This window comes from Sinocyclocheilus grahami, unplaced genomic scaffold (genome assembly GCF_001515645.1).
Source record: "Sinocyclocheilus grahami isolate Dianchi unplaced genomic scaffold, SAMN03320097.WGS_v1.1 scaffold3.1, whole genome shotgun sequence".
NCBI lineage: Eukaryota > Metazoa > Chordata > Actinopteri > Cypriniformes > Cyprinidae > Sinocyclocheilus > Sinocyclocheilus grahami.
This window is the reverse complement of record NW_015505182.1, coordinates 7,059,287-7,085,723: the sequence shown is the minus strand read 5'-3', so window position 1 is coordinate 7,085,723 and position 26,437 is coordinate 7,059,287. Positions and strand designations below refer to the sequence as shown.

The 26,437-nt window shown below is 35.7% G+C and overlaps 1 protein-coding gene across 1 annotated transcript; it reads left to right on the top strand.

Moving 5' to 3' along the window:
- The first annotated feature begins 56 nt into the window (after window positions 1-56).
- LOC107575380 (E3 ubiquitin-protein ligase TRAIP-like) lies at window positions 57-4,866 on the top strand. Its single transcript, XM_016261790.1, has 16 exons — window positions 57-210; window positions 332-436; window positions 774-831; window positions 931-1,017; window positions 1,102-1,141; window positions 1,236-1,363; window positions 1,467-1,561; window positions 1,914-2,027; window positions 2,256-2,343; window positions 2,493-2,582; window positions 3,253-3,341; window positions 3,429-3,584; window positions 3,670-3,709; window positions 3,819-3,926; window positions 4,221-4,271; window positions 4,382-4,866. The coding sequence occupies exons 2-16, from the start codon at window positions 339-341 to the stop codon at window positions 4,496-4,498; spliced, it is 1,359 nt and encodes a 452-aa protein (XP_016117276.1). The 5' UTR covers window positions 57-210; window positions 332-338; the 3' UTR covers window positions 4,499-4,866.
- Window positions 4,867-26,437: the final 21,571 nt, after the last annotated feature.

Genomic DNA, 26,437 nt, shown 5'->3' with positions numbered 1-26,437 from the left:
AATTTCCGAAAATTTCTCAGGCCGCAGGGAGTCGCATGTTGATGACGCGTTCACAAAGGAGGAGTCATTACGTTTGAACTAAGCGCGCCGCTTCGCTGTTTTTCACGAGCTCAAAACTAACCCAAAAACAAGCCATATAAACATAATTATGGAGTTTAATTGAACAAAGCCGTGTGATTAGGACCTCTCGATCGTCTCAGCGTTATCTGGGTGAGCACATGAAGTAATAAACACGTAGCACAGAGTATCACAACAGATCAGTAATTAACAAAACACACAGGAAACGTGTTATGACATAGAGATTTTGACCTTGTTGTGTCTAATATTTTAGATCAACAATGCCCATTCGAGCATACTGCACCATCTGCTCAGATTTCTTTGATAATTCCAACGATGTGGCTGCAATTCACTGTGGTCACACTTTTCATTATGCTTGGTAAGTGTCTCCTTTCACCCTACTGCACGTTTGTTTTGATTGTAGAATATTATATTATATGCATTATTAGAATATTAAACCATTATTATACCATTCCATGTTAATTACCACAGGATCGTCATTGCACTTTTATGCAATGTCTATAAAATTCTTGTTATTTTAGTTGTTAAAAAAAAGGCCTGATAATGTTATGAAAGTTCATTGGTCAGAATGTGTGGAAACCTGAACAATTATTAATGTATGTACGTTCAAATATTTAGAAATGTCAATGTTTGAATGTTAAACAGTAAATCATGTTTCTCAGTGACTTTCTATGTTTCTTTTCTTTTCAACAAAGTCTTCTCCAGTGGTTTCAGTCGGCCCCGAGCAAAACCTGTCCACAATGCAGGAAACAGGTCAACCATTGGCTTAACCTGCGAACTGCCTTGTTCTTCTGATTAATGAGGTTAATTGAAGGTATGGACTGAAATGAAACCTCACTCTTTCTGTTTTAGGTCAGTACGCGGCACATTATCAACAAACTGTTCTTCGACATAGCACCAGAGGACGATGGGACGCCAGTGGATCCTGAAAGTTTACAGGTGATGAAGCATGCTGTTGAATTTATTCAGTGCCCAGAGTTTGTAAACTGACAGAATTGCCCGGCTTTATTGTTCCAATTTCAGAATGAGCTTGATCGCATGAAAGTAGTGTTGTCTGCAAAAGGTAAGACTGAAATCATTTCCTCAAGTTCTTCTTGATTGATCCTTAAAACATCCATCCATTCATATTATGTGTTTACATGTGTTATGCGTTCCAGAGAAAGAATGGAGGGACAAGCAGAAGTCAGTGGACACACTAAAAGACACAATTGAGAGGCAGAAGAAGGACCTGGATAGATTCCGCAAGGAAGTTGGAGACAAAGAGATGTTGTGTTCTGTCCTCCGGGTACAATTATTTTAGTGAAAAACTGTTGTGTTTGTTAGTCCAGCATGCTTTCTGCATTGTATTTTAATGCTGGTATTAATTTTGTTGTGCATGAAATTCTCAGAAACAGATGAATTTCTTGGAGAGTCAGAAAAATGAAGGGCAGGCAGCTAAAGAGGAAGCCAAGCGACTCCGAGTCAAAATGAAAACCTATGAGAGGTAGTAATTCATTTGTCTAGGACAGGATTTTGTTCTTAAGTGTATGTGAGAGAGAGAGACTGTGAGTAAATGATAGTGCTTATTGAAAATCTTCCAATATCAATAATTTAGTGTTCAAAACTCAATAGTGATTCACACTCAAAACTCAGTTAAATTATTATTTTTATCCATCACATCAAGAGATATGACATAAACTGAAGAAGGCTTGAGAGCTGAAAAGTTTGTGTCCATCTCCCCATGTGATCAATAAAAATAATAAATGAACTTTTCTGATTAGTTATAAGGTTAAAAAATATTTAGTGGGCTTTCTTGTTTGTTCATGTGCTCTCTTGTGTATGTTTCTGTCCTTTAGTTTAGACGTGGTTCTACAGGGTCAAAGGTCAGAGGTAGAGGCCATGATCACTGATATGGGCGTTGGTCAGTCTGCTGTTGAACAGCTGTCCATATACTGCATCTCACTTAAAAAGTAGGTTTTACTTTCCGCCAAATACACACACACACACTCACTGCTGGATACCTAGTGTAGTCATATACTGTAGTTTAAAATTAAAAATTGTATTTAAAATTTTATTTTCACTTCTTCAAACCTTTTACAATGTCAGTACACCAGTTGTGCTTCCTCATATGCTATATTTGAGTGTTATATCCATAGAGCAAATACTACAGCTTGAACAAACCTCTTATTTATTCTCAGGGAGTACGACAATCTGAAAGGAAGCTTCAAGTCATCAAATGAGATGTGTGAGAAGCTAAAAAGGGAACTGATCTCTTCTAACAGCAAGGTTCATTTCTTGTCTCTGAGACTGTCTATCAAACATATCATTATTTGAAATTTATAATTGCTTATTGTTCTTTATAGTTTTCTTCAGCATCCATTTATTTATATATATATATATATATATATAAATAAATTTTTTTTTTTTTACTGCAGTTGCAAAAAGCTACTACAGAGACAAACAGGACAAAGGAGGACATGAAGGCACTTCAGAATGACCTGTCCAATGCAGACAAAGAGATCACTGTTAGAAATTCTATTTGATCTACTTTATTACACTTTATCTATTTGTGTCCGTATATTATTATATTGTATATCTTTAAAGGCCATTAATCCTATCTATATTCTGAAGAATTTTACAGAGGGTTTTGTTCATATAACATTCACCTGGATTAACAAAAAGATTAGAATTATTTTTTTCTGACTGTTGACAGTATTTTCTGAACTATGCAGTGACTGAAAAAGGTTTTTGGATCTTTAGTGTGTTAACTAAATGAAACAAGAATTTTCAGTGTTCAAATTTGTCTTCTTGCATTGTATGCAAATCAGGGCATTTTTATTAGTTAATGCCTAATTTGCATTTTTAAACATACAATTTCAGAACTTGTAAAGCAAAATTTAATGTCTTGATGTACTGTGAGTAATTAACTGGGGAAGTCTGGTGATATCAAGTAGTTTAAAAAGTTACCTGTATTGTCTTGCCTTTAGGTTAAATATGACATATGTACACAAATGAAATTGAAGGGGAAGATAAACTGAGAACTTTCATAAAAATCCTACAATTATGTAAAAATGCATCAAAATTCATTTTCAAGATACCATTCAAATCAGCCACAAGGGGGTGCAATTTTTACAAACTGACTCTTATTCTCTGCTGTGTTTCTGAACTCTTGATCTGACTTCTCATGTTCCACAGAGCTTGAAGAAGAAGGTGGAAATTCTTCAGCGGACGTTAAGTACTCCAAATCGCACTAATGAAGCCATCAGCAGACTGGTCTTCGAAAGGTCAGAAATCAGTTTATATTTTGAACAAAACTTTTGACTATTCAATAGAGCTGATGAAAGAGACATTGTTGATTTTTGTGTTTCCAGCCCTGCTCCTCTGGTGCTGAAGCCTCCTGGTCGTGGTCCGATGACAGACTCTCAGGAAATTGACCTCAACCTGACCTTCGACATTAACACCCCTGAACAGGTTGAGAAGAAACCTGTTCAGGTTCCATCTAAGAAGATGCGTCTGGACCCTTCAGCGTGAGTTTTTAATCCATACAATACAGTTTAGTCACACTGCTCATATTATTTCTATTGATATCCATTTGTTTTTGTTTTTCCACAGGCCCTCATTCAAAAACACGGAAAATGCGCTTGGACATAGTGTATGTGTTTAAGCGGGCTGTCTTGGTGTTGAAGAATCTGACATTAGAATTAGATGGAGTGTGTAATGTTTGCATGTGTGTGTGTGTGTGTGTTTTTTTTTTTTCTCAGAATGCTCGTGTTAAAGAAGATGTCATGATGGGGCCCATGTTAAAGAACTCACTGCTCTTCAGAAAGAATGCATTTGGGAGCATGCTGGACCCATGCAAATTTGGCACTGTGAGAGACTTCTATATTTTTTTACAACTTATTATCAACTCTTCTTGGTTTTCATGCACCCATTTACTACCATTTAAAAGTTTAGGGGCAGTAAGATTTTCTTATGATTCTAAATATTCTCACAGTCGCTGCAATATAATTGGGATTATAAGTAATAAATGTCTTTACTGTCACTTTTAAATAATTTAATGCATTCTTGCTGAATAGAAGTATTCATTTCACAACAAAAAAATCTAGACCCCAAAGTTTTGAACATTTTGTGCAGTTTGCCTTAATGCGTCTTTTTTATTCCAGGTAAGATCTGGCTATGATGGACTTGGAGGAAGAGCCAAATTTATCCAACCTGTATCCTTATCCAATGAAAATACTTATATTGCTACCATTATGTATATACATAAATATTTGAAGTAGCTTTTTTTTCTATAATGTTTCCTTAACTCTAGTATGTCCACCAGTCTCCTTTATCTGAGATTCGACCCCTCGCAATGAAGTCCAAGAGGAAGAAGGTCTCCAGGCCTGTTACAAGCAAGCCCACCTCCAGTCTGACCACTCTGGATGGTTTCTTGGAATAAAACATCTCCCTTTTGAGGCCTGCAAGAGACATTTTTCCCATGATGCCAGCCAAAAATGTGATAAGGGAAGAAACTATTTACAGCAACTTTAATAAGGGAAGTGGTCCTAGTGGTCTGTTGCTAAGAAGATTTTCTTGTGCGAGTCTGACCAGTTTCAGGGCCATCTGCATCCACAGGGAGTTGGTGATAAACGGAGAACATTTTATGCCACATGCTTTTGGAAATTTTCAGTAGAGACTGAAAATGAAGTTTAGTGCTAGACGTGTTTGTGGAAATCTCAGTGGCCACTCTGAGCTGATCTATATGTTTATCTATGTGTGTTTTTAGGCTCTTCCAAACAGAATAAATGAAATTAACTTGTCTCATGAGATAGAAAAGAGTTTTATTTATTTGACTTTCCTCACCAACATCTTTCAACAGGGCTGCATTTCTGGCATTTGAAGCATCTTTAGGTCAGAATTTATGTTCAGTTTCTGTATTTATATTTGTCTTTTCCTTTCTGAATGATTTTTGATAGAAATAGTCTGTTTTTTTACTTGTCTCTACACAGATGAATATAATTTGAAACAATAAACTATAGCTTTTTATTAATATATACATCTCCATTCATAATCCCTATCAGGATTCTTGGAGCTGACAAAAGGTGCCTTGTAATATATGATCGAACTCAAATATTGTATAAGTATAAACTTCACTTGATCTTCAGCCTTCTGATAACATTTGTAGCATGTAATGTAGATAAATAGCAACAAGCAGAATTGGAAATGCTTTGGCTGTGAAACAGTGAGATTTAATGTTATAAGTAAGGTGTTAGTCTGTACAGGCAGCAGGGGGTGCTAAAGGTTTGAGTATTTCAGGAAATTCAGTAATCTTCCAAAAATCCTAAAAAAAAGCATCATGATTTGCACAAAATTATTAAGCAGCACAGCAATATGAAATATGTCATGAGCATTAAATCTGCATATTAGAATGATTTCTGAACGATCATATGACACTGAAGCCTGGAGTAATGATGCTGAAAATTCAGCTTTGCATCACAGGAATAAATTACATTTTAAAATTAAATATTAAAAATAGAAAGCACTTATTGTAAATTGTAATGACATTTAACGTTTTTACTGTAATTTTGATCAAATAAATGCACCATTGGGAAGCATAAGAGATTTCTTTCAGAGATTGAGGAAGCAATTGCATTATTCGCATGCAATTTGCAACAATTGCATTATGATGTATCTTTACAATAAATTTTTATGTCTGTCTTTATATAATTATATATATTTTTTCTAAGAAATGCCACCCAAGCTGCTGTCAATCCAAAACATGAACAACCTTATCCAAAGTGACCATTTCCAGTTGGCACATCTTTAAAATGCAAGAATTCAGTGAATTATTTGAATCCTGATCATAACGTTCACAAAAAATGACTAGAACTCTCTAAGCAGTATACCACTGAAGTGCAGACAAAACCCATCAATTTTTTTAATCACAGACAGCTAAAGCCAGAGCTTACAGATCACAGTAAAGGTCTCGTGATGTCCTGTGGTGAATAAGTTTGATCTTGTCATCAGCTCTGGCAATTCAACTTCATTATACGCCTGTAAGCCTCTTGTGCATCAGGCCTTTCAATTCCAATTTTGTCCCATATTTTTCCTTTATGAGGTGTGCGGACTACCTACTGAATGCTGTTCATACTCTGGAAGGCTTCCATCAGGCCGAAGAGCATGGGATTTATTCAGCGAGCACAAAGGGAATCTGTTTTTGATGGGATGATTACTGATCTTGAAAGCCTCTCATGGAGCAGGTAATTGTGTCGTAGAGGTCATTATTTTGCCACAGTCTCCTGGTGCTCCCGGAGTACCCATAATTCTCTTTGAGGTACACCGAGTGATGCAATTTTCACCTATGTCTTAGTGTCTACGAATCTCTGCAAAATAAACACAAATTTCTGTTGGGAAGACTTCCTTTGGTAACATTGTTTTTCCTACACTCTTAAAAATAAAAGTTCTTTATTCGCAGCTATGACAACTTTTAACATGCATGAAACCTTCCTATTGCACAAAATGTCCTTTATATGAGAAAATGGTGCATTTTATTATTAAAATGTTCCCTACACTGATTCTTTTGAAGGAATAGTTAATCCAAAAATGAAAATTTGCTGAAAAATCACCCCACAACCCATAGGCCATCAAAGAAGAAATTAGCATTACATCACTTGCTCACCAGTGAATCCTCTGCAGTGAATGGGTGCCGTCAGAATGAGAGTCCAAACAGCTGATAAAAACATCACAATAATCCAAAAGTAATACGCATTACTCCAGTCCGGTGAAAAGTTATATGTTTGTAATAAAAAACAAATCCATCATTAAAGCGTTTTACATTAAAATTGTCGCCTCTGGCCAAAATATGTCCATAATCCATAATAACGCTTCCTCCAATGAAAAAGTTCAACGCTTGCTGTCTTATTTCATCAAAATCTGCCAAAATATATGGTTAGAACTGTTTTGCAAACAGTTCTTGATCTGTGTATATTTCTCTCCTGATTCAGATGAGATTCGTTTTCTCCTGGCTTTTCATTCTGACGAAAAGTGACGTAATGATACATTTCTCCAAATCTGTTCTGATGAAGAAATAAATTCAGCTTTGCATCACAGGAATAAATTACATTTTAAAATTAAATATTAAAAATAGAAAGCACTTATTGTAAATTGTAATGACATTTAACGTTTTTACTGTAATTTTGATCAAATAAATGCACCATTGGGAAGCATAAGAGATTTCTTTCAGAGATTGAGGAAGCAATTGCATTATTCGCATGCAATTTGCAACAATTGCATTATGATGTATCTTTACAATAAATTTTTATGTCTGTCTTTATATAATTATATATATTTTTTCTAAGAAATGCCACCCAAGCTGCTGTCAATCCAAAACATGAACAACCTTATCCAAAGTGACCATTTCCAGTTGGCACATCTTTAAAATGCAAGAATTCAGTGAATTATTTGAATCCTGATCATAACGTTCACAAAAAATGACTAGAACTCTCTAAGCAGTATACCACTGAAGTGCAGACAAAACCCATCAATTTTTTTAATCACAGACAGCTAAAGCCAGAGCTTACAGATCACAGTAAAGGTCTCGTGATGTCCTGTGGTGAATAATTTTGATCTTGTCATCAGCTCTGGCAATTCAACTTCATTATACGCCTGTAAGCCTCTTGTGCATCAGGCCTTTCAATTCCAATTTTGTCCCATATTTTTCCTTTATGAGGTGTGCGGACTACCTACTGAATGCTGTTCATACTCTGGAAGGCTTTCATCAGGCTGAGGAGCCTGGGATTTATTCAGCGAGCACAAAGGGAATCTGTTTTTGATGGGATGATTACTGATCTTGAAAGCCTCTCATGGAGCAGGTAATTGTGTCGTAGAGGTCATTATTTTGCCACAGTCTCCTGGTGCTCCCGGAGTACCCATAATTCTCTTTGAGGTACACCGAGTGATGCAATTTTCACCTATGTCTTAGTGTCTACGAATCTCTGCAAAATAAACACAAATTTCTGTTGGGAAGACTTCCTTTGGTAACATTGTTTTTCCTACACTCTTAAAAATAAAAGTTCTTTATTCACAGCTATGACAACTTTTAACATGCATGAAACCTTCCTATTGCACAAAATGTCCTTTATATGAGAAAATGGTGCATTTTATTATTAAAATGTTCCCTACACTGATTCTTTTGAAGGAATAGTTAATCCAAAAATGAAAATTTGCTGAAAAATCACCCCACAACCCATAGGCCATCAAAGAAGAAATTAGCATTACACTTGCTCACCAGTGGATCCTCTGCAGTGAATGGGTGCCGTCAGAATGAGAGTCCAAACAGCTGATAAAAACATCACAATAATCCAAAAGTAATACGCATTACTCCAGTCCGGTGAAAAGTTATATGTTTGTAATAAAAAACAAATCCATCATTAAAGCGTTTTACATTAAAATTGTCGCCTCTGGCCAAAATATGTCCATAATCCATAATAACGCTTCCTCCAATGAAAAAGTTCAACGCTTGCTGTCTTATTTCATCAAAATCTGCCAAAATATATGGTTAGAACTGTTTTGCAAACAGTTCTTGATCTGTGTATATTTCTCTCCTGATTCAGATGAGATTCGTTTTCTCCTGGCTTTTCATTCTGACGAAAAGTGACGTAATGATACATTTCTCCAAATCTGTTCTGATGAAGAAATAAACTCATCTACATCTTGAATGGCCTGAGTGTAAGTACATTTTTAGCACATTTTAATTTTTGGGTGAACTTTTCCTTTTAAACTGTTCACTGAAAGGTCCTTTGGGGAACAAAAAAATGGTTCTTCAAAGGCATCGCTGTGAAACCCCCCTATTGGAACCTTTATTTTTGAGTGACATATCGCATTTAAAAAGACATTCTGTCAACCACTGGCCTTCTGGAATGACATGGTTTTGGATTTTCCTTGTCTAAAGCACGACAAACTCATATATGTGTAGATGTGAATGTCTTTGTCTCCATGTATCCCTACAAAAGTTCCCTTCTCGGATTTCTCTGAATGTTTCTCAGAGCGTGTTCTTGTCCGATCAGTGCACTGGCTTTATAAGAACCATCTGGGCCGAGTCGTGATCCGTAATTGTTTTCATTAAGTTAATGAAGCTATGGAAGATAAGATACGAGGTCTTTTATGGACCATGAGGCTCATGGGAAAGCAGAACTGACAGAAAGCTGTGCACGCAACACAGTCCAACTGACCTCTCACTCTCTCTTCCCAGTGCCTTGAACTTCCTTCAAGACTTGGAACAAGGTTTCAGAAGAAATTAGTGTGGCTTTTCTCATGTTCCCTAAACAGAAAATATTTACTGCCACAATTAGCGATGAGTTAAGTTGCTCTGGCCACGGCAACTTCCTGTTCAGGGCAGCAGCTGGGGTGGCAGTATAAACATCTGTGGCTGATTTGGTCGTTCTGCTCCTCTGGGCTGTTTTAAAGCAGATCCTGGAGTGTTTACATAGAGCCTGTGGGGGAACGGGCAGCCAGACAAGCATGTGAACCAAAGCGAGCGGGCAGAGCTAAAGCAGGAGAGGGTCTCTGCTGGGTCTCCGTTTCCTTTATTTTATGTCTATACAGATCTGGAAACGAATCATAGATCACGTAGATTTGTGTTGAGATCTTCGTACAAATGCTTTATCACTCCTAAACTCCAGCAGGGACTCTTGACAAGTGGTATAAGCAAGTGAGAAGTGCTCATATACAGTTTCCCATCTTAAATAACAGGGTTTCCTGCCGCTAGCTAAAATTGCATCATTTTCAAGTATACAACACCAGAAATATGTGTGGGTAGGCATGTGCACATTTACATTCCTCTGTGAAGAAAAAAGTGAAGAAATTTCCTAAGAATGTTCAAACAATTCTTAGGAAGTTCTAAGTTCACATTTTTTAGATGAAATGTCTTTGAAGCTATCTGATTATATAGCGATTCTTGCCAAAGCCTTGCTGATTAAGTCAATGAAAAACACCCCAATAGCCATCTTTTTGCACTGCCTTCAGATTACTGTAATATTTATAAACAGGCACACTATTCACTGTTTTCACACATATGTACTATTTTCATTGATACTGGTTTAACAGCAGTTCAGAATTCTCGTTTAATCATCTGGGCATTTTTTATATTTTTTTTGTGCTGAATGCTGCTTGTAATTATAAAAACAAGGTCTCGATTCGAGTTTTGTAGAGTTCTTATTGAATTTCCAATCTATTAAAAAGTCACTGTGCATAATCTAACTAATCAATTGGTGTCACTTCAGTACTCATCCACATCACTTGTAATAGTAATATGCATTATAGTATATCTAGGCTGTATTTGTTTGTAATGCTTAATATTTGAAACAACCCAATAAATTCATTAAACATCTTACCTATGGGCATTTAAGACAAGTAAATAACTCTTAAAAGGTTATATTTAAGAACATTCTTTTCAGGAATTCAAATTCTTCTTAAGTTTTGTCTTTGGAATGATTTTAAGAACAAAGATAATAACATTCTTAAATGTTTTTGGAAATACAAAACATACTTAATTTTATTATTAATGTTTTGGGAAATCAGCCCCTGCCTGGAGTGAATGATTATGGAATTACAGATAGGAAAAGACTGTGGCTTAATTAGAATAGCATACTACTCTTAACCCTCCTAAAACCTGGAAATTAGGCATTTTTGCACTTATGGTTCAATTTTCCAGAACTCAGTGGGTTTTTTGCATGTGTTTTTGTTCAAATGGCTGAAATAAGGTCTGACATTTTATTCTACGCCATAAAATACATCAGTAATATCACATTTATGATTTTTTAAAACTTTAATTTGTCTTGAACAAGCTAAAAAGTGGCCAAACTGAGACTACAGAAGTTGTTGGGGACGTTAGACATCATCACAGTGAGCATTTACTCAGAGGCGGACTTACCCATTAGGCAAAGGTAGGCGACCGCCTTGGGCCCCCAAAAGCCAAAGGCCCCATAAAATGCTTTTCATATACGAGATACGCATTAAGCGCTGACATGAGAATTGTTGCTTTTTACAGTGTTTATCACCACGACAACCGTCTGCAACTGTCTGAGTTGAACACATATGCTTGTACCAAATGAAAATATCATGTATCTGAAGCTGTAATTAAATATTGCGCAACAGTGCATATTATATGTTTATTGTTTTAAATGCCGCTTACTCATTTATGAGAAGGACCCAACTAGAGGACGCATTTGCAGTTACTTGTTTGGTTAATATAATCCTTAGGTGTGTAAATGTATCATTTCCATTTCATTATTTTTTCATTTTAATTTAAATTTGTAGTTAAAATAAATAAAATAAGTATATTTTAAAGTTTAGATTTAGACAGCCTTTGGTACACAGGCTTACGCTGGTAACTCATCAGTGGAGTTTCCTCCTCAAAATAGGCCATATTTTTCTCATTCTCACTAATTCAAGTTTTTAAATGAATCTCTGAAGAGTACCAACTGTCTTCAGAAAAGTTTTAGTGACATTTTCATTTTATCTGATAAAGTAGCGTTTATGAGTGAAGCGATGCTTTATTTACAGCCGTTACCGGGGGAAACTGCTGTATTTCTAATGTTCCAAAGGAACCTCCTGCTGGCAGAGAATAAATGTGCATTTTCAATAATCCCGTCTGCAGTTTTTGTTCAGAACACTGCGAAAATCCACCCACATAACCCCGTTTTAAATTAATCTCATAATTTATACTTCTGACTCATCTCTTTTCTTAAAAAATGGTTTAAAGGCTCAATTGTGAGGTTTATCATTTTATAATTTATTTTGTTTTTGTGAAAACTGTAAATCAATTGCTATTTCATGGTCTACAGCATGAAAGAAAGCCATTATAACATGTACATGAAAAATGTTGAAACATTGGACACAACTGTGGGGCACCATGTGCTGCAGCAAGCATCACAACAAAAAAGGAACCTCAAGGCTGATCTAGGTAAATTTGTGCAAATATATAGGGCCCGATTCCTATATTTTGCCTGGGGCCCCCAAATCCCTAAATCCTGGAAGAAAAGGACCACACAGGAAAAAAAAGAAATCTGAAAATCTGACTGCTGCTTTTCATGGATGGTCAACACATCAGTCAGAAGCTCACATCCTGTGTCAGAGTTTATTTTTATCATGGGAAGAGAGAATAAACTCTATTAAGAACGATGAGCCATAAACAGGAAAGACTCCCATTGAGTCACTGTGTTTTCTCAGATGAAGTGACCCGCTCTGACATTAACATCACATGGTGCATGTGCATGGGACTGTCTTTTATTGTTGCATTAATGTGTCGGGTTTGGTGTGTCTCTTTTACATTATGTATTTATATTTTCTTTTAATTACTGATAAATAGGAGGGATATAAAATAATACTTCATCAGTCCCAGATGGATAATTTAATTTTGAGGGTATAGAATGAATAACGATGAGCCATAAACAGGAAAGACTCCCATTGAGTCACTGTGTTTTCTCAGATGAAGTGACCCGCTCTGACATTAACATCACATGGTGCATGTGCATGGGACTGTCTTTTATTGTTGCATTAATGTGTCGGGTTTGGTCTCTTTTACATTCTGTATTTATATTTTCTTTTAATTACTGATAAATAGGAGGGATATAAAATAATACTTCATCAGTCCCAGATGGATAATTTAATTTTGAGGGTATAGAATGAATCATATAGACACTAAAATATGGAGGAAAAGAAAATAGGAAACAATAAATAAATATTCTAAGAAATGTGCCATGTCATTTGAAATTAAATGTGTTGTGTGACAATAAAGATACCAACCACAACCAGAATAAAATATGCTATGAAATACAGTTTGATGTCAATTAAATATATTAATATGTTAATATTAATGAATATTCATAAAATATAATATTAATTTACAAAATAAATGGAGAAAAAAGTTTCATAAAACATATTGCAGCCATGACATAATACAAATAAAGAGCAGAAATTAGAGCACTTTCTGAGTATGTCTTATAGAGACCTACGCATATTCATACCTAACATAAATTGGCATTTTATTGTGTTGTTTCGTTTCTCCTGAAGTCACAACAGGCAGGATGACTTTACTGTAAATGTCACAGTCAGGTAGTAGTCTTACGCCCTGATCCAGGAAAAGCCTCTCCTGTGTGATTCCAAGGGATCAGCTAAGCTGGTCTCAGATCAGTGCATTGACTATTAAATGTCAGAGTTCACGTGTGAGTTGGGCTGACCGTGACTCATCCGCTGCTGAAGACATGGTTTTGTCTGGAGGCCTGGTGACAGTTTCTTTAATTCTTTGACCTTTACCTGAGACGGTGCTGATATTTATTTAACAGATCTCAGACTTTTTAAAAAGGTCACAACAAAGAACACAATAAAAAGACCACAAGAGTTCAGACCGAACTAACAGAGTCCAAAAAAGACCAGAGATGAAGTGTATATTCCATCACAAAGACTGAACAGTGATTAGATATTATCTTTATAGCCTATTTTATTATACTTTATAAAGTATAATAATGTGATCTGATGTAATTGTTGATTTTAATTGTATTAATTTATATAAAAATTAATCATGCATTAGAATCCATTACATTTCTTTCATGAAATTGTTAGTTATAAACTGAATGAAGGAAAATGATTAAAAACAGGTGAGTCAATCAGCAAAGCAGTTTACATGAAACCAAGTTGACCCTCCCAACCAACGCAACACAACGGTGGTTACTCCAGTCTGCAGCTGATCTTACTAGCCTTTTGGGTTGTTGTGCCACCCTACCTCTCACCTGACCAGATCCATGTCTGAACCTGTCCGCTCGGTGACATAACAGCCTGTTTTGCAATTAAGTAAAACACGGAGACAAAGGTTTGCAGGAAATCATGTGACTCATACCTATATGCATACAAAATAGGATCAAACCCAGTCTGGATACTCACGTTTTTGTCATTATGTAGAGCGGCATACTTCTGACTGTGGCTACCCTTACCAAAAAGTAGTATACTTCAAGTTTATTTTAGTAAGTATACTTAAGTAAAGTTCAAGTATTTTTTTAAGTATACTTTATGTAGTAAGTATACAAATATCAGTGTACTAGTAGTATACTTGTAAGTGTACTATTTAAATACTCCTTGGGACTAAATTGGCCCACTTTCTAGTATATAAAGTATACTATTAAGTATACTTTAAGTATAACAGCAGTAAACTTTGAGTACATAACTAGTTTACATCTATATTTTTAGTTTGTACTGCAACTATACTAAAAGTGAACTTATAGGTATACTGATAGTTTTCTAATTAAATACTTGTAGTAGCATTTTAGTACACTTTGAAGTATAGTCTCAGTAAACTACTAGTTTATTAGTTTTATACTGCAAGTATACTCGTAAGTTTTCTTCAAGTGAACTTTACATCATACTTTAATTATACTACTATGTCCCTATTTAGGTATTAATTTGTATATATTTTGTTATATGAATATCTGAACATACAAAACATCAAAAGAAAGAACCAAAATCAAGTGTATTTTTTAAACACTTGAATGTGGCAAGTTTCATAAAAAATAAAGAGATAAACAACATTTTGAACAAAAAGCTGAAAGAAAAAAGACTATGAATTGGATTCAGAATGATAATCAAAACGTAGATAAAGTCGATCAACACCACAAAGCTTGACAGTCATTATTACCTCTTCATTGGTCGACATTTTATTCCATTAGGTTACACAGTTTTGATGCTGTTTTATGTCTGATGATCGTGTTAGAATATATGTGGAAGCATCTGTTGTTTCGGTTTCTTCTTCACTTGTGTTTTTTGGAAATTCTGAACAGAAGATGTGTACTAGCGCCCCCTACAGTATAACAATGAAAACACGGATTCTAGGAGCAAAAGTATACAGTAACTCAAAAATATTTAGACTTTTTCAAGTATAAGTCAAGTATACATAAATGTCATTTTAAGTATATTTCTGAGAATAACATAAAGCCCATTTCTGAGAAGTACAGAAAAAGTAGACTAAAAGTATACTTTCCTATTTTTAGTTTAAAAGAAGTACACTATAGCACACTTGAATAAACTTCTTTTTCGTAAGGGTAGTTTGGAGGTGTTAGACAGGAAATGAGGTAAGAGCTGAGTAAGGATGCTCCTCTAGTTCCTCAGCAGTAACTCAAAAATATTTAGACTTTTTCAAGTATAAGTCAAGTATACATAAATGTAATTTTAAGTATATTTCTGAGAATAACATAAAGCCCATTTCTGAGAAGTACAGAAAAAGTAGACTAAAAGTATACTTTCCTATTTTTAGTTTAAAAGAAGTACACTAATAGCACACTTGAATAAACTTCTTTTTCGTAAGGGTAGTTTGGAGGTGTTAGACAGGAAATGAGGTAAGAGCTGAGTAAGGATGCTCCTCTAGTTCCTCAGAGCTTGACATTGTGTATGTTCACACAATCTTTTCTCACATTATCCATGTGTCTTTACTGTCACTACTGATCAATTTATTGCATTCTTGCTGAATGAAAGTATTCATTTATTTTACAAGCAAATATTACTGATATTAACTAATATTAATATTATTGAATGTTAGTGCAAATCTTCAATTCAGACATTAACTCAAAAATACAATAATTCTAATTATTTGAATGAACCAAAACTACTGAAATATAAACCAATATGAAGTACTGAAATATGTACCATTGTATAAATAAAAAATAATGAGTAATTTTTTTAAGGTTATTTTAGGCTTGTATCCCACACCAAACATCTAAATACTCTCCTGACATGTAACAAATAAATTGCTTATGAGAAAGACAAGGCTTCTGACAGTCTATTTCTCTGCATTTTTCAATCACTCACATATTTTATCTTCTCTAAAAAAAAACAAGGTTTCTTTTTTGCCAAGGTTTCTTTCTCTTATTCTTGCTATTACAGTCCATTACGGTGCCCTGCTGTAAAAGCTCTTGAAAATGTGTTTTTGTTTTTTTCATTATGTAAGTGAAAAATGAATAGAATAACAGAATAAAGCATATGAGGGGAGAGGAGGGGGCGTCCAGTAAAATATCATGCACACATTATTTGTGGAAAAACCTCTTGAAAACAGTCTTGGCCCTACGGTTAGATGACACCACAGTCTTTCCATTCTTTAAAGTATCACACACACACATACACTCCCTCCAGCAGGAGTTTGGTTTGAGTGGCATTCTTATTGTTCCGAGCTCTGCTGTTTTTCCCCGCACTGAAGCTGAGACACGGATCTGGGGATGAGCAGACGGAGCGGGAGATGACGGAGTGCATGATGGACGCATGACTTCAGAGCGGAGGTGTTGGCTTGAAGCACGCATCACTGACCTCAGTACCTGTGCAGGTAGCCAAACAATGAACAGAACGGCCGCTTTGGGATTCCAGAGGTGTTGGATTTCCCAAAACAAATGTCGAAAGCCCACAAATATCCCTCTGGCTCTAGTAGTCACTTCACCAAATCCTTTATACACACTCAAACGCACAAGCAAGGAGAGTGACCTCATGTCAACAATATTTCAATCATTAAATCATTCTGTATGAAAATGATACTGCTCTCGTTTGCTTACATGTTACTTTCAGCAAGTTCTCGAAGCCATTTCAGTTGCAGGCTTTCATTGCTGAAAAACAGTTATATGGAAAAAAAATAGATTTGTGTTTTTTAGCCACTTGAATGAATCAGAGGGTCAAGTTCACACAAACATGAAAATTTACTCATGCTCATGTCATTACAAACTAGTATGACTTTTATTCTTTTAATTTAACTAATTTAAAGGGTGCTGTTTAAAATCTAAAACAGTATTTAATAGTATTTTTAGTATGTTTATAAAATACTATAGTATGTATTACTATTTTGAATTAGCTTTATGGTTGTATTTTTAGTTTTTATGTTTTATGTTTACATTTTTTTATGTGCTTAAATATACATATTTAGCTTTTTATTTTATTTTAGTACCAAAATACCGAAAACAATTTTTTATAGTTTTAGTTTTAGTTTAGTTTTTTTTTATATATATATAGTAATAGTTTTAGCAATAACACCTCTCCAAAAATGACAACAAAAGCACCATAAAATTAGTCCACATGACTCAAGCACTATATTCCAAGTCTTCTGAAGTCATACAATATGTGAGAAACAGACAAAATCCTCTCATCCACAGAAGCTTTTAAATTAAATTTACATTTCCATATATTTAAACTGGTCTATCACATTGAGTTACAAAGCATGTTGCAACCAATGGTGTTTGTAAGTAAACGGCCTAAATAAAAAGAACAGATATATGAGTATAACAGAAATATGAGTCAAAAGAGTCTTGAATTTCAGTGTGCACTTCGTATGGCTTCAGAATACTTAAATACAGCACTTATACAAATACAGCACAGTTTATGTTGCCTTTTTGGTGTTTTACAGCTTATTTTCATTCACATTCATAACTTTTATTTTAAAAAAAAAAGCAGTGTGAACATTATTTGAAATATCTCCTTTTGTGTAACATGGAAGAAAGAAAATCCTACAGGCTAATTTGAATTTTTTAATGCATTATTCCTTGAAATTACTAGTGAAATCTGTTTGTGTTGCAAGTTTTATGTCTGTGTGTGCACCCATAATAGCTAAATTTGTAGCCAAAGGCAATTCAACTAATAAAGACAAAAACATGTGTGAACAGCCATCCACACACACACACACACACACACACACACACAAACACAAACACCTTCTGCCCACTCAAGGTAGAAAAGACAGGTGAGAAAAGAAAACTCCCTCCCCCTACACTAATTACACATTAACATGAGTGTGTGTGTGCACACCTGCCCTGCAGCCTTCTGCCCACTCAAGGTAGAAAAGACAGGTGAGAAAAGAAAACTCCCTCCCCCTACACTTATTACACATTAACATGAGTGTGTGTGTGCACACCTGCCCTGCAGCCAGTCTTGAATGAGGTTTGGCACTGGGTCCCTCAGATTTTCATGCAGCGTGAATCAGAATGTGTGTGTTCACGCAGGCTCGCGTGTCACAGGGAGCAGAAGTGCTGTCTGAACCCGCTGCGGTGCGTCAGTTTCAGTGGAGCTGTCTGAACATGCTGAAGAGAAACCACCCACCCATGTCTTCCTCCTTTCTATCTGCAGTATACGAGCCATATGCTTTTATTCTGTCACAGATTTCATCCTAAGTGGGGGCGACCTGTGAACTTGAGGGTTATTGAAACAACACTATCACCACTTTGCCGTTAGCAGGGCATTTTACCTCAAACTGACCATATCATCTATATTTTTGCATTTTCCGAAGAACATTAATTGCCTTTGTGACACTTATAGCCACAGTGAATAAATTACACAAAAAACACAAAAGAAAGAAATGATTCCGGTTCCAATTAGTATAAACAATCCAGATCCTTAAAAATTCCGTTATTGATTATTTTAGTAGGCTGCATTTACGTAATAAATATTTTGGGGGGGAAAAAATATGTTTACTTAATGATTTTCCCAGTATTTTTAGAGGCAGCATAACCACAGACCAATAATTGGCCTCAACTATATATTAAACAACCATACTAAACAAACAAAAAAGTGATAATACATTTCATAAATATTTATTTATTAAAAACACTACTGACAGAATGCATGATGTATATAGTTAACTACAGTAACTACACTAATTGAAGTATAAGAGTGTTTGTTTCATTCACTAAAAAATGTATCATAAGAATTATTAATTCAAGAATAAGACATACATTGGGTGAAATGTATGATGAACCAGCTCATAAAAGTAATTTATTTGGGAATCAGACAGCACTGGTTGTATTGTAAGCTTGTGATTCACTTAAAAGAACCGTTTCATAATAAGCATTCATTTATGAATCAGACTACACTGCAATGTATGATTCTGATTCACTGAAACAAACCAGCTCATAAGAGTCATTTGTTCAGTAATTGGACAACACTGGGTACAATGTATGATTCTGACAAGCAAACTAGTTTATAAGATTTATTTATTCGGGAAATGAATTACACGGGGTGTAATGCATGTTGTTTATTCACTTAAATTAACTTGTTCACGTAATTAATTTGTTCAGGAACTAGACTCCATGAGGTGCTATGTCTGATTAAGAATCAATCATTAGGGAATCACAATACACTGGTTGTGCTCTAAGCTATTGTTTCACTAAAAAAAGTGGTCCACATGTGTCATTAGTTCAGAAATCAGACTACACTGGGTGCAATGTATGTTTTTTTCCCCCAGCACACGAGTGTCATTTGTTCAGGATTCAGACGACACTGGGTGCAATGTATGATTCTAAATTCACTAAAACAAACCAGCTTATAAAATTCATTCATTCTGGAATCAGACTATACTGGTTGTGATATGCGTTTTTGAGTAAAGGGATAGTTCACCCCAAAAAAATCTGTCATTAATGACTTACCCTCATGTCGTTCCAAACCCGTAAGACCTTCATTTATCTTCGGAACACAAATTAAGATATTTTTGATGAAATCCGAGAGCTTTCTAAACCTGCATAGACAGCAGCGCAACTACCAGTTTCAAGACCCAAAAAAAGCATTCTCTTTTTTTTCTTGCACAAAAAGTATCCTCATAACTTCATACAATTACGGCTGAACCACTGATGCCACATTGACTATTTTAATGATGTCCTTAATACCTTTCTGTGCCTTGAAAGTGTCAGTTGCGCTGTTGTCTTCATCAGCATCGGATTTCATCAAAAATATCTTAATTTGTGTTTTGAAGATGAACCAAAATCGTATGGGTTTGGAACGACATGAGGGTGAGTAATTAATGACAGAATTTTAATTTTTGGGTGAACTATCCTTTTAACTAAAAAGAACTGGTTCATAAGAGTCCCCCATTTGGGAATCAGACTACACTTCAATATGAGCATCACATTCTCCCAAAATCAAAGAATCTGAGCTATATTACACACATTCATTTTTCAACTCTATAACCATTTACAAAGTTGATATTTAGATGAAACGCCCTGAGCTAAAGAGCTACACTTGGAGCAAAAGCATTTCCCTCTGCACTACCTTTTTCTCAGTTTAGCCAGCACCTTCAAAACACATGAAAAACCAAGTCCAACTCCCTGCTGCCACCACACTAAACACTTGCTGTTCTCTCTTCCACGTAGAAGTGAAAAACGAGTGTGAGGTATCAACAGATATTCTGGCACACCGAAAAAAGCCCCGTTAAAATAATTACTGTGATTAATCAAAGAGTAAACACACGCAGGCGGCTCATTATCTCTCTCAGAGAGGGATTGTGCCGACAGCCGCGCTCTGTTCCGCGGGACTCAGCTGGAAGGGTAATGAATAAAGCGGCTTCTTCGGCCGTGCAGAGATGAATGGACGTCCATTTGTATTTGGTCATTATCTACATGTCCAAACGAGAGAAAGCAAAGAAAGACAGAGGATCTTGTATAGACTTCAGTCCTTGGGTTACAGACGGATTGTGCTTTGCTCAGATAAATCTTCAAACCCTAGATCAAGAGTGATTTTAGTTGGAAAGAGATTATAGTGAGGAGAGCAAGCCAAGCGAATGTATGGCGAAGAGTGTGTGCGTAGCCTTACAGAGATGTCAGACAGTCTGTCAGCTCTGTCGGCTGGGGTTTTGGCTCGTGGTCCTCATGGGGAGGGAGCTGTGTGTGTGTGTGTGTGTGTGTGAGAGAGAGAGAGAGAGAGAGAGAGAATAAGGTCCAGACCTTGTTTCCTGCATGTCTTAACGTGGCTTTCTGTTTCCGGTGTGTGATGGGTACCAGACCTCAAGGTCAGACAGGCGGCCCAGTTCTGGAGAAAACCCAGCATTACTATAGTCCTAACCTAACATTCATCCAAAGACCAAACCCAATCGTTTACCGCAGTGGATCTTTTCACAAACAGCCAAGCTAGGTGGAGGGAAGTCATAATCTATGTGTGTGTGAATGTGTGTGTGTACGCTTGACTGAACTCCCTCACACACTCCTCTGGCAGACATTTGAAGGCCAGGCAGTCCTCCAGTAAGAGCGTGCATAAACAGATTCAAGGCAAGACACACACACATACATCACTTAAACAAAAGCATGTTGCTCATTTCTACAGTTTAGAATGAGTTTAGAACTGAACTGTTTTTATATGTCTTATATTCATAATTGAATACCCCTTATGAGAAGTATCCATTATAAAATGAAGGTTACACTGATGGTTCTGCAAAGGCTCTTTTTACTTGGGCTAGTGTGCAAAACACTTTGCCAAACCAGCAATGCTATAGCAACCACCTAGACCATGGTAGCAACCATCCATACCCTTATAACCCAGATTTTGTTCCAGCATTTTGCACAGGCAAACATCAGTTAGTTGTTATGCAGGAAATGTAAAAATCTGGTTTGTTGTTTCTTTCCGACAGAACAAGGTTTTATTGTGACGGCGCTGCTGCCATCATTACTGTCATAAGTGATTTTCTTTTTCATTCTTCTATTTGTTCCTCATTCCTCATCATTAGTTTCTCTCTCTCATTCTCTCTCTCTCCACCATCTGGTTTCCACATGTCATTCTGGTCCAAAGCTCATTCATCAGAATGTCCCCAGTCTCACACCTTCATACCAGCCAAACACACTTTACATTCATCATACATACTAACTTTAACTTCACGCACACTTCCAAGCTGGGGAACTCTCTCCAAAAAGGTCTGCAATAACTTATTCAATTTGCATTCGTTTACTAGGGCCTCATGCAATTTAATTCCCTTCTCTCCTTAGTTGCATTTTATTGTTTTTACGTCTATTTATTAGCATTTTTATTTTATTTTATTATGTTTCTTTATTTATATGCACTTGTGTATTTACTCTTAATCTGTCAGTTTTATTTGTATTAATTTTATACCATATTTATGCATGCAATCTTTATATATATTTATGATGCTACTATACACTATCATTTAAAAGTTTGTGGTCTTTAAATGTTTGACAAAATGATTTTGAAAGATATTTCTTCTGCTCTTAAAGGTTGCATTTATTTGGTTAAACATACAGTAAAAACAATAATGTTGTGAAAAAATATTACAAATTAAAATAACTGCTTACTATTTGAATACATTTTTTTATTTTTATTCTAGACTTTAGTGTCACATAATCCTTCAGAAATCATTTTAATATGCTGATTTACTGCTCAAAAACATGTCTTATTATTATTATCAATGTTGAAAACAGATGTGCTGCTTAATAATTGTGATATATTTTTTCAGGATTCTTTGATAAATAAAATGTTCAAACAGAAAAGCATTTGCATAAACTAGAAATCTTTAGTAACGTATGAATGCCCCTGCAGTTACCTTTCATCAATTTAATGCATCCTTGCTGAATAAATGTATTAATTTCTTTCTTAAATCTTTGGAACTGTAGCATGATACATGTTTCAGTTTCTCCACACCAAGAGCACACGCACCAGCCTGACTGAAACACTAACAAACTACACACTTCTGTGTTCACCCTACACACTGACTGTAACCACACGCTGACATAATAGATTTTGTCAGGGGAGCGAGTCTGGGCTCAGAGCCACACTTGAGGGGCAAAGAGTTCCTCCAGCAGTTGTAACTGGGCCTCTCACAAACACACACACATTTTTTTTAATTCCAGAACTGTTTTGTAAGCTAAAGATCAAAAATCATGGTTCACGGTCTATCGCAAGCAAGTGTGTTTATTATTAAAATATCAGGCTAATAGATGGATTTGACAGGGCTAAAGGAATAGTTCACCCAAACATTTTAATCCTGTCATCATTTATTATTGAGTGCAAGTTTATAATTTTAATTTCAGTCTTTTCTCACACAAAGCTATTGTGGAGAGCAAAAGTTGGATTTTTATGGTACTTTTATGGGACTTCACTCACCCTCAAGTGGTTTCAAACCTGTATTCAAAATATCTTCTTTTATGTTCAGCTAAAGAAAGAAACTCTAACAACTTGGAGCAACTTAAAGGTGAATAAATGATGACAGTTGAGTTTTCATTTTTGGCTGGACTAATTAAACACAGTTCTCTCTCAGGGTCAATATATGACAAACGGTTAAAAGTAAAAGTGTGGTTGAAGGTCTGATAGAAATGCTTTGATGAGGTTCAGATCTAGAATCAGACACAGGCGGTTATCGGCTAAACTTGTCAAAAACTCAAAGCTCCCTGTCAAAGTGATCATCGCACAGGGAGTAACCCAAGGGGCTTTGTCTTAGGGCTGCTGTCACCTCTGGCCCCTTCGGGCAATTGTAACCCCTCTCTGTGACCCCTGGTGACCCCTGAACCAGCGGCAGTTGCTTTGACGACACTCATCTGGGATGAATTACAGCATCTTCAAGCGGCACTCTGGGCCTGTGATAATGAGAGAAGGAAAGCTGAGTCTATCTAAGATAGATTTACAGTATATAACAGATTTATGTGCAGGATACAGTGAGTTAGTGCTTGAACTAGCGCTTCAGTTGAAGTGAGAATTATTAATACGGCTCTTATGGGGGTGAACGAGTGTTCTTGATAGTTAGGAGAGGGAGAGATTATATTAGGTTTCATGTGAAGGTCGTGCTGATAGCATTATCCTCTCTATTGTGCTCTCATAAAGCAGTCCAGCTTCTTTGAAAACCTGCTTCTATCCAAAGATTTTAAGCAAAAAGACATGCAATAAGGGATGGTTCAGGAACAAAAACAACATTTTCAGATTTATTAAATATTTTAATGTTACACAAAATATCAGCACTCCCACATTTACTGGTCAACTTAAATTATATGACCAGGAATAATTCTTGTAGGAATTTTACCTTTACATGTTGAAAGGACCAGTATGTTTCATCGTGTCTTCTCAATAAGGCTGATATATTTTATGTCTTCTCTAAAAAGTTTGGGGTTAATTGGTAAGTTTTTTTTTTTTTTTACATTCTCACCAAGGCTGCATTTATTTGATCTGAATACAGTAAAAACATCAATATTGTGAAATATTATTGCTAATTAATAGAACTGTTTTCTATTTTAAAATATAATTTCTTCCTGTGATGCAAAGCTGAATTTTCAGCATCATTACTTCAGTCTTCAGCGTCACATGATCCTTCAGAAATCATTCTAATATGCTGATTTGATCAGCTGATTTCTGATTTTGCTCGAGAAACTTTGTTATTATTATCGATGTTGAAAACAGTTGTGCTGCTTAAAACTTGTGAAAACTGTGCTTCATTAATGAATAGGCCTGTAATAATAACCAGGATTCATCAATGAATAGAAAGCTCAAACGGACAGCATTTATTTATTTAAAATATAAATATTTTATAATTATGTATATGTCTTTACTGCCGCTTGCTTTCTATCAGTTTAATGTGTCCTTTCAGGAAAATAAGAAATAAAAAATTACCGAACCCAAACAATTTGAACAATAGTTTACCTAAACCATGCTTCCTTGGTTGTGCTAGATTCTAAACCACATATCACAATCCTAAATAATAAGTCAATGAAAGGAGAAGAAAAGGAAAACACCCTGCTGTGGCGAAAGATCTCAGGTAGATTTAAGGGACAGATGGGGTTTGGTCTGCCCTTGTATTTAGTTACCTTATAGCGGTAATTCACGGTGCTTCCTTTGTGCAAGTCTGGTGTGCCTGAGCTACTATACAGATGGCAGAATGGGTGAACAGGATGTGAACATACATTTCATTAAAGCAAAAAAAAAAAAAAAAAAAAACTGGATTGTTCTCTGAGAGCTGATGTTTGTGCTTTTGCATTAAGATTGAAGTTTGACAATCCTGAATGCTGACATTGCAAGATGACACTGCTTTTTCCACCCAGAGTTCACAAACAGTTTACTGGACCTAAAAAGAGTCTTCAGATGTTTTTGACAACTTGTAAATGGTCATAGTGTTGTGTGTTAGCCTAATGAGGCAGAGAGAAACAGAGCATTTGGCACAGTGCTGAAGCATACTAATTCGCTTCTCAGATTACAAGCGAGGTATTACCTGATCTGCACCAGTGACCTTCACTAACATGCAAACACACACACACACACGCACATTCAGATCAGCTACCCTAAAAGAACTTCAGAAAGGGTTTTGCTGGAGTCATAAATACACATTCATGCACACTAGTACAATTACACACAAGTAGCATCATGTACATGCATATTTAATTGTATTAAAACACTGCAGCTACTGTACTATTTCAAATGACCAAACCCTTCAAGAACAGGGTGTGTGAGTGAGAGTTTTGCTGAGATTGCACAGACCTTGGCATGATGTCCACTTTGTTCTGCCTAGAACGAAAGGGTCACTTCACGCCTCATATACACATGCAGAGAAATCAATGACGTGATGCGCAATTTTTGTCAGATCTGTAAAGTTATTCAAAAATACATCTCCTAAAGATCTCACATAGACAGAGTCTTAAATGTGATTTAAAGTACGTTTTCACTTTCTAAATTAAAATTCAGCAAAAAATTCTCATTGCTAGGCTGAAATTTTACTTAATTGTTCTATTTAATATTAAAAAATATCTCAATGAAATTAAAGCAGTGAAATAAATTTGTTTTAAAGATGCTTAATAAAAATAATATACACGTGTATGTATTATATACACATATTTATTTTATTGAGCATCTATAAAACAACACACACACACATATAGATGTGTGTATATACACTGTATATATAATATATATTTATATTTATATAAGGATATAAAGGATTTAATATAGACTTTACAAAATGTAAAACATCTTTATTTGTCCCTGACCCAGATACACTTCAAAACATGCTCTTCATTTTTTCCTACAGACCTTGGAAAACTCTCTTTTGTGTTTTTATCATGGACAGTTTCTACTGAGACACTAATGGGCACCATGCTGGAAGAAAACATGCTGTCAGACTGTTTACAGGCATTTTAACAGTGTCAAACATATAAAAGAAGCTAATCATTGTGCAGGAGGTGACACATCTTACTGTTCGATAATGGAAGAGGTCAGTCATTAGATGGTTTGACCACAGGTTAATTATCTGGAGAGAGAGAGAGAGAGAGAGAGAGAGAGAGAGAGAGAGATTTTATTTTATTTTATATTTAATGAGCCATTTTGGCAATACAAACGCCCGTTTTCTTCAATGCCAGCAGAGCACACTAAAACTGATTTAAAAGAGGTAGGATAGGAGGTAGGCTCCAAAGACAGAAAATTAAGACTATTGCTCCACTGTGTCATCATCAGGTATAGACAAGCATGCCAATAACAAACACACACACACCTGCTTTGGAAGCCGCCTCAGTGGCAAAGTCTGCTGCAAAGCTCTTGATCACCTCAGCCACATTCTCTTCCACAAAGAGGCCGATGAAGTTTGAGGAAAATACTGAGCAAAGGCAATCCAGAATAATCCATTACTGCAATGATGCAG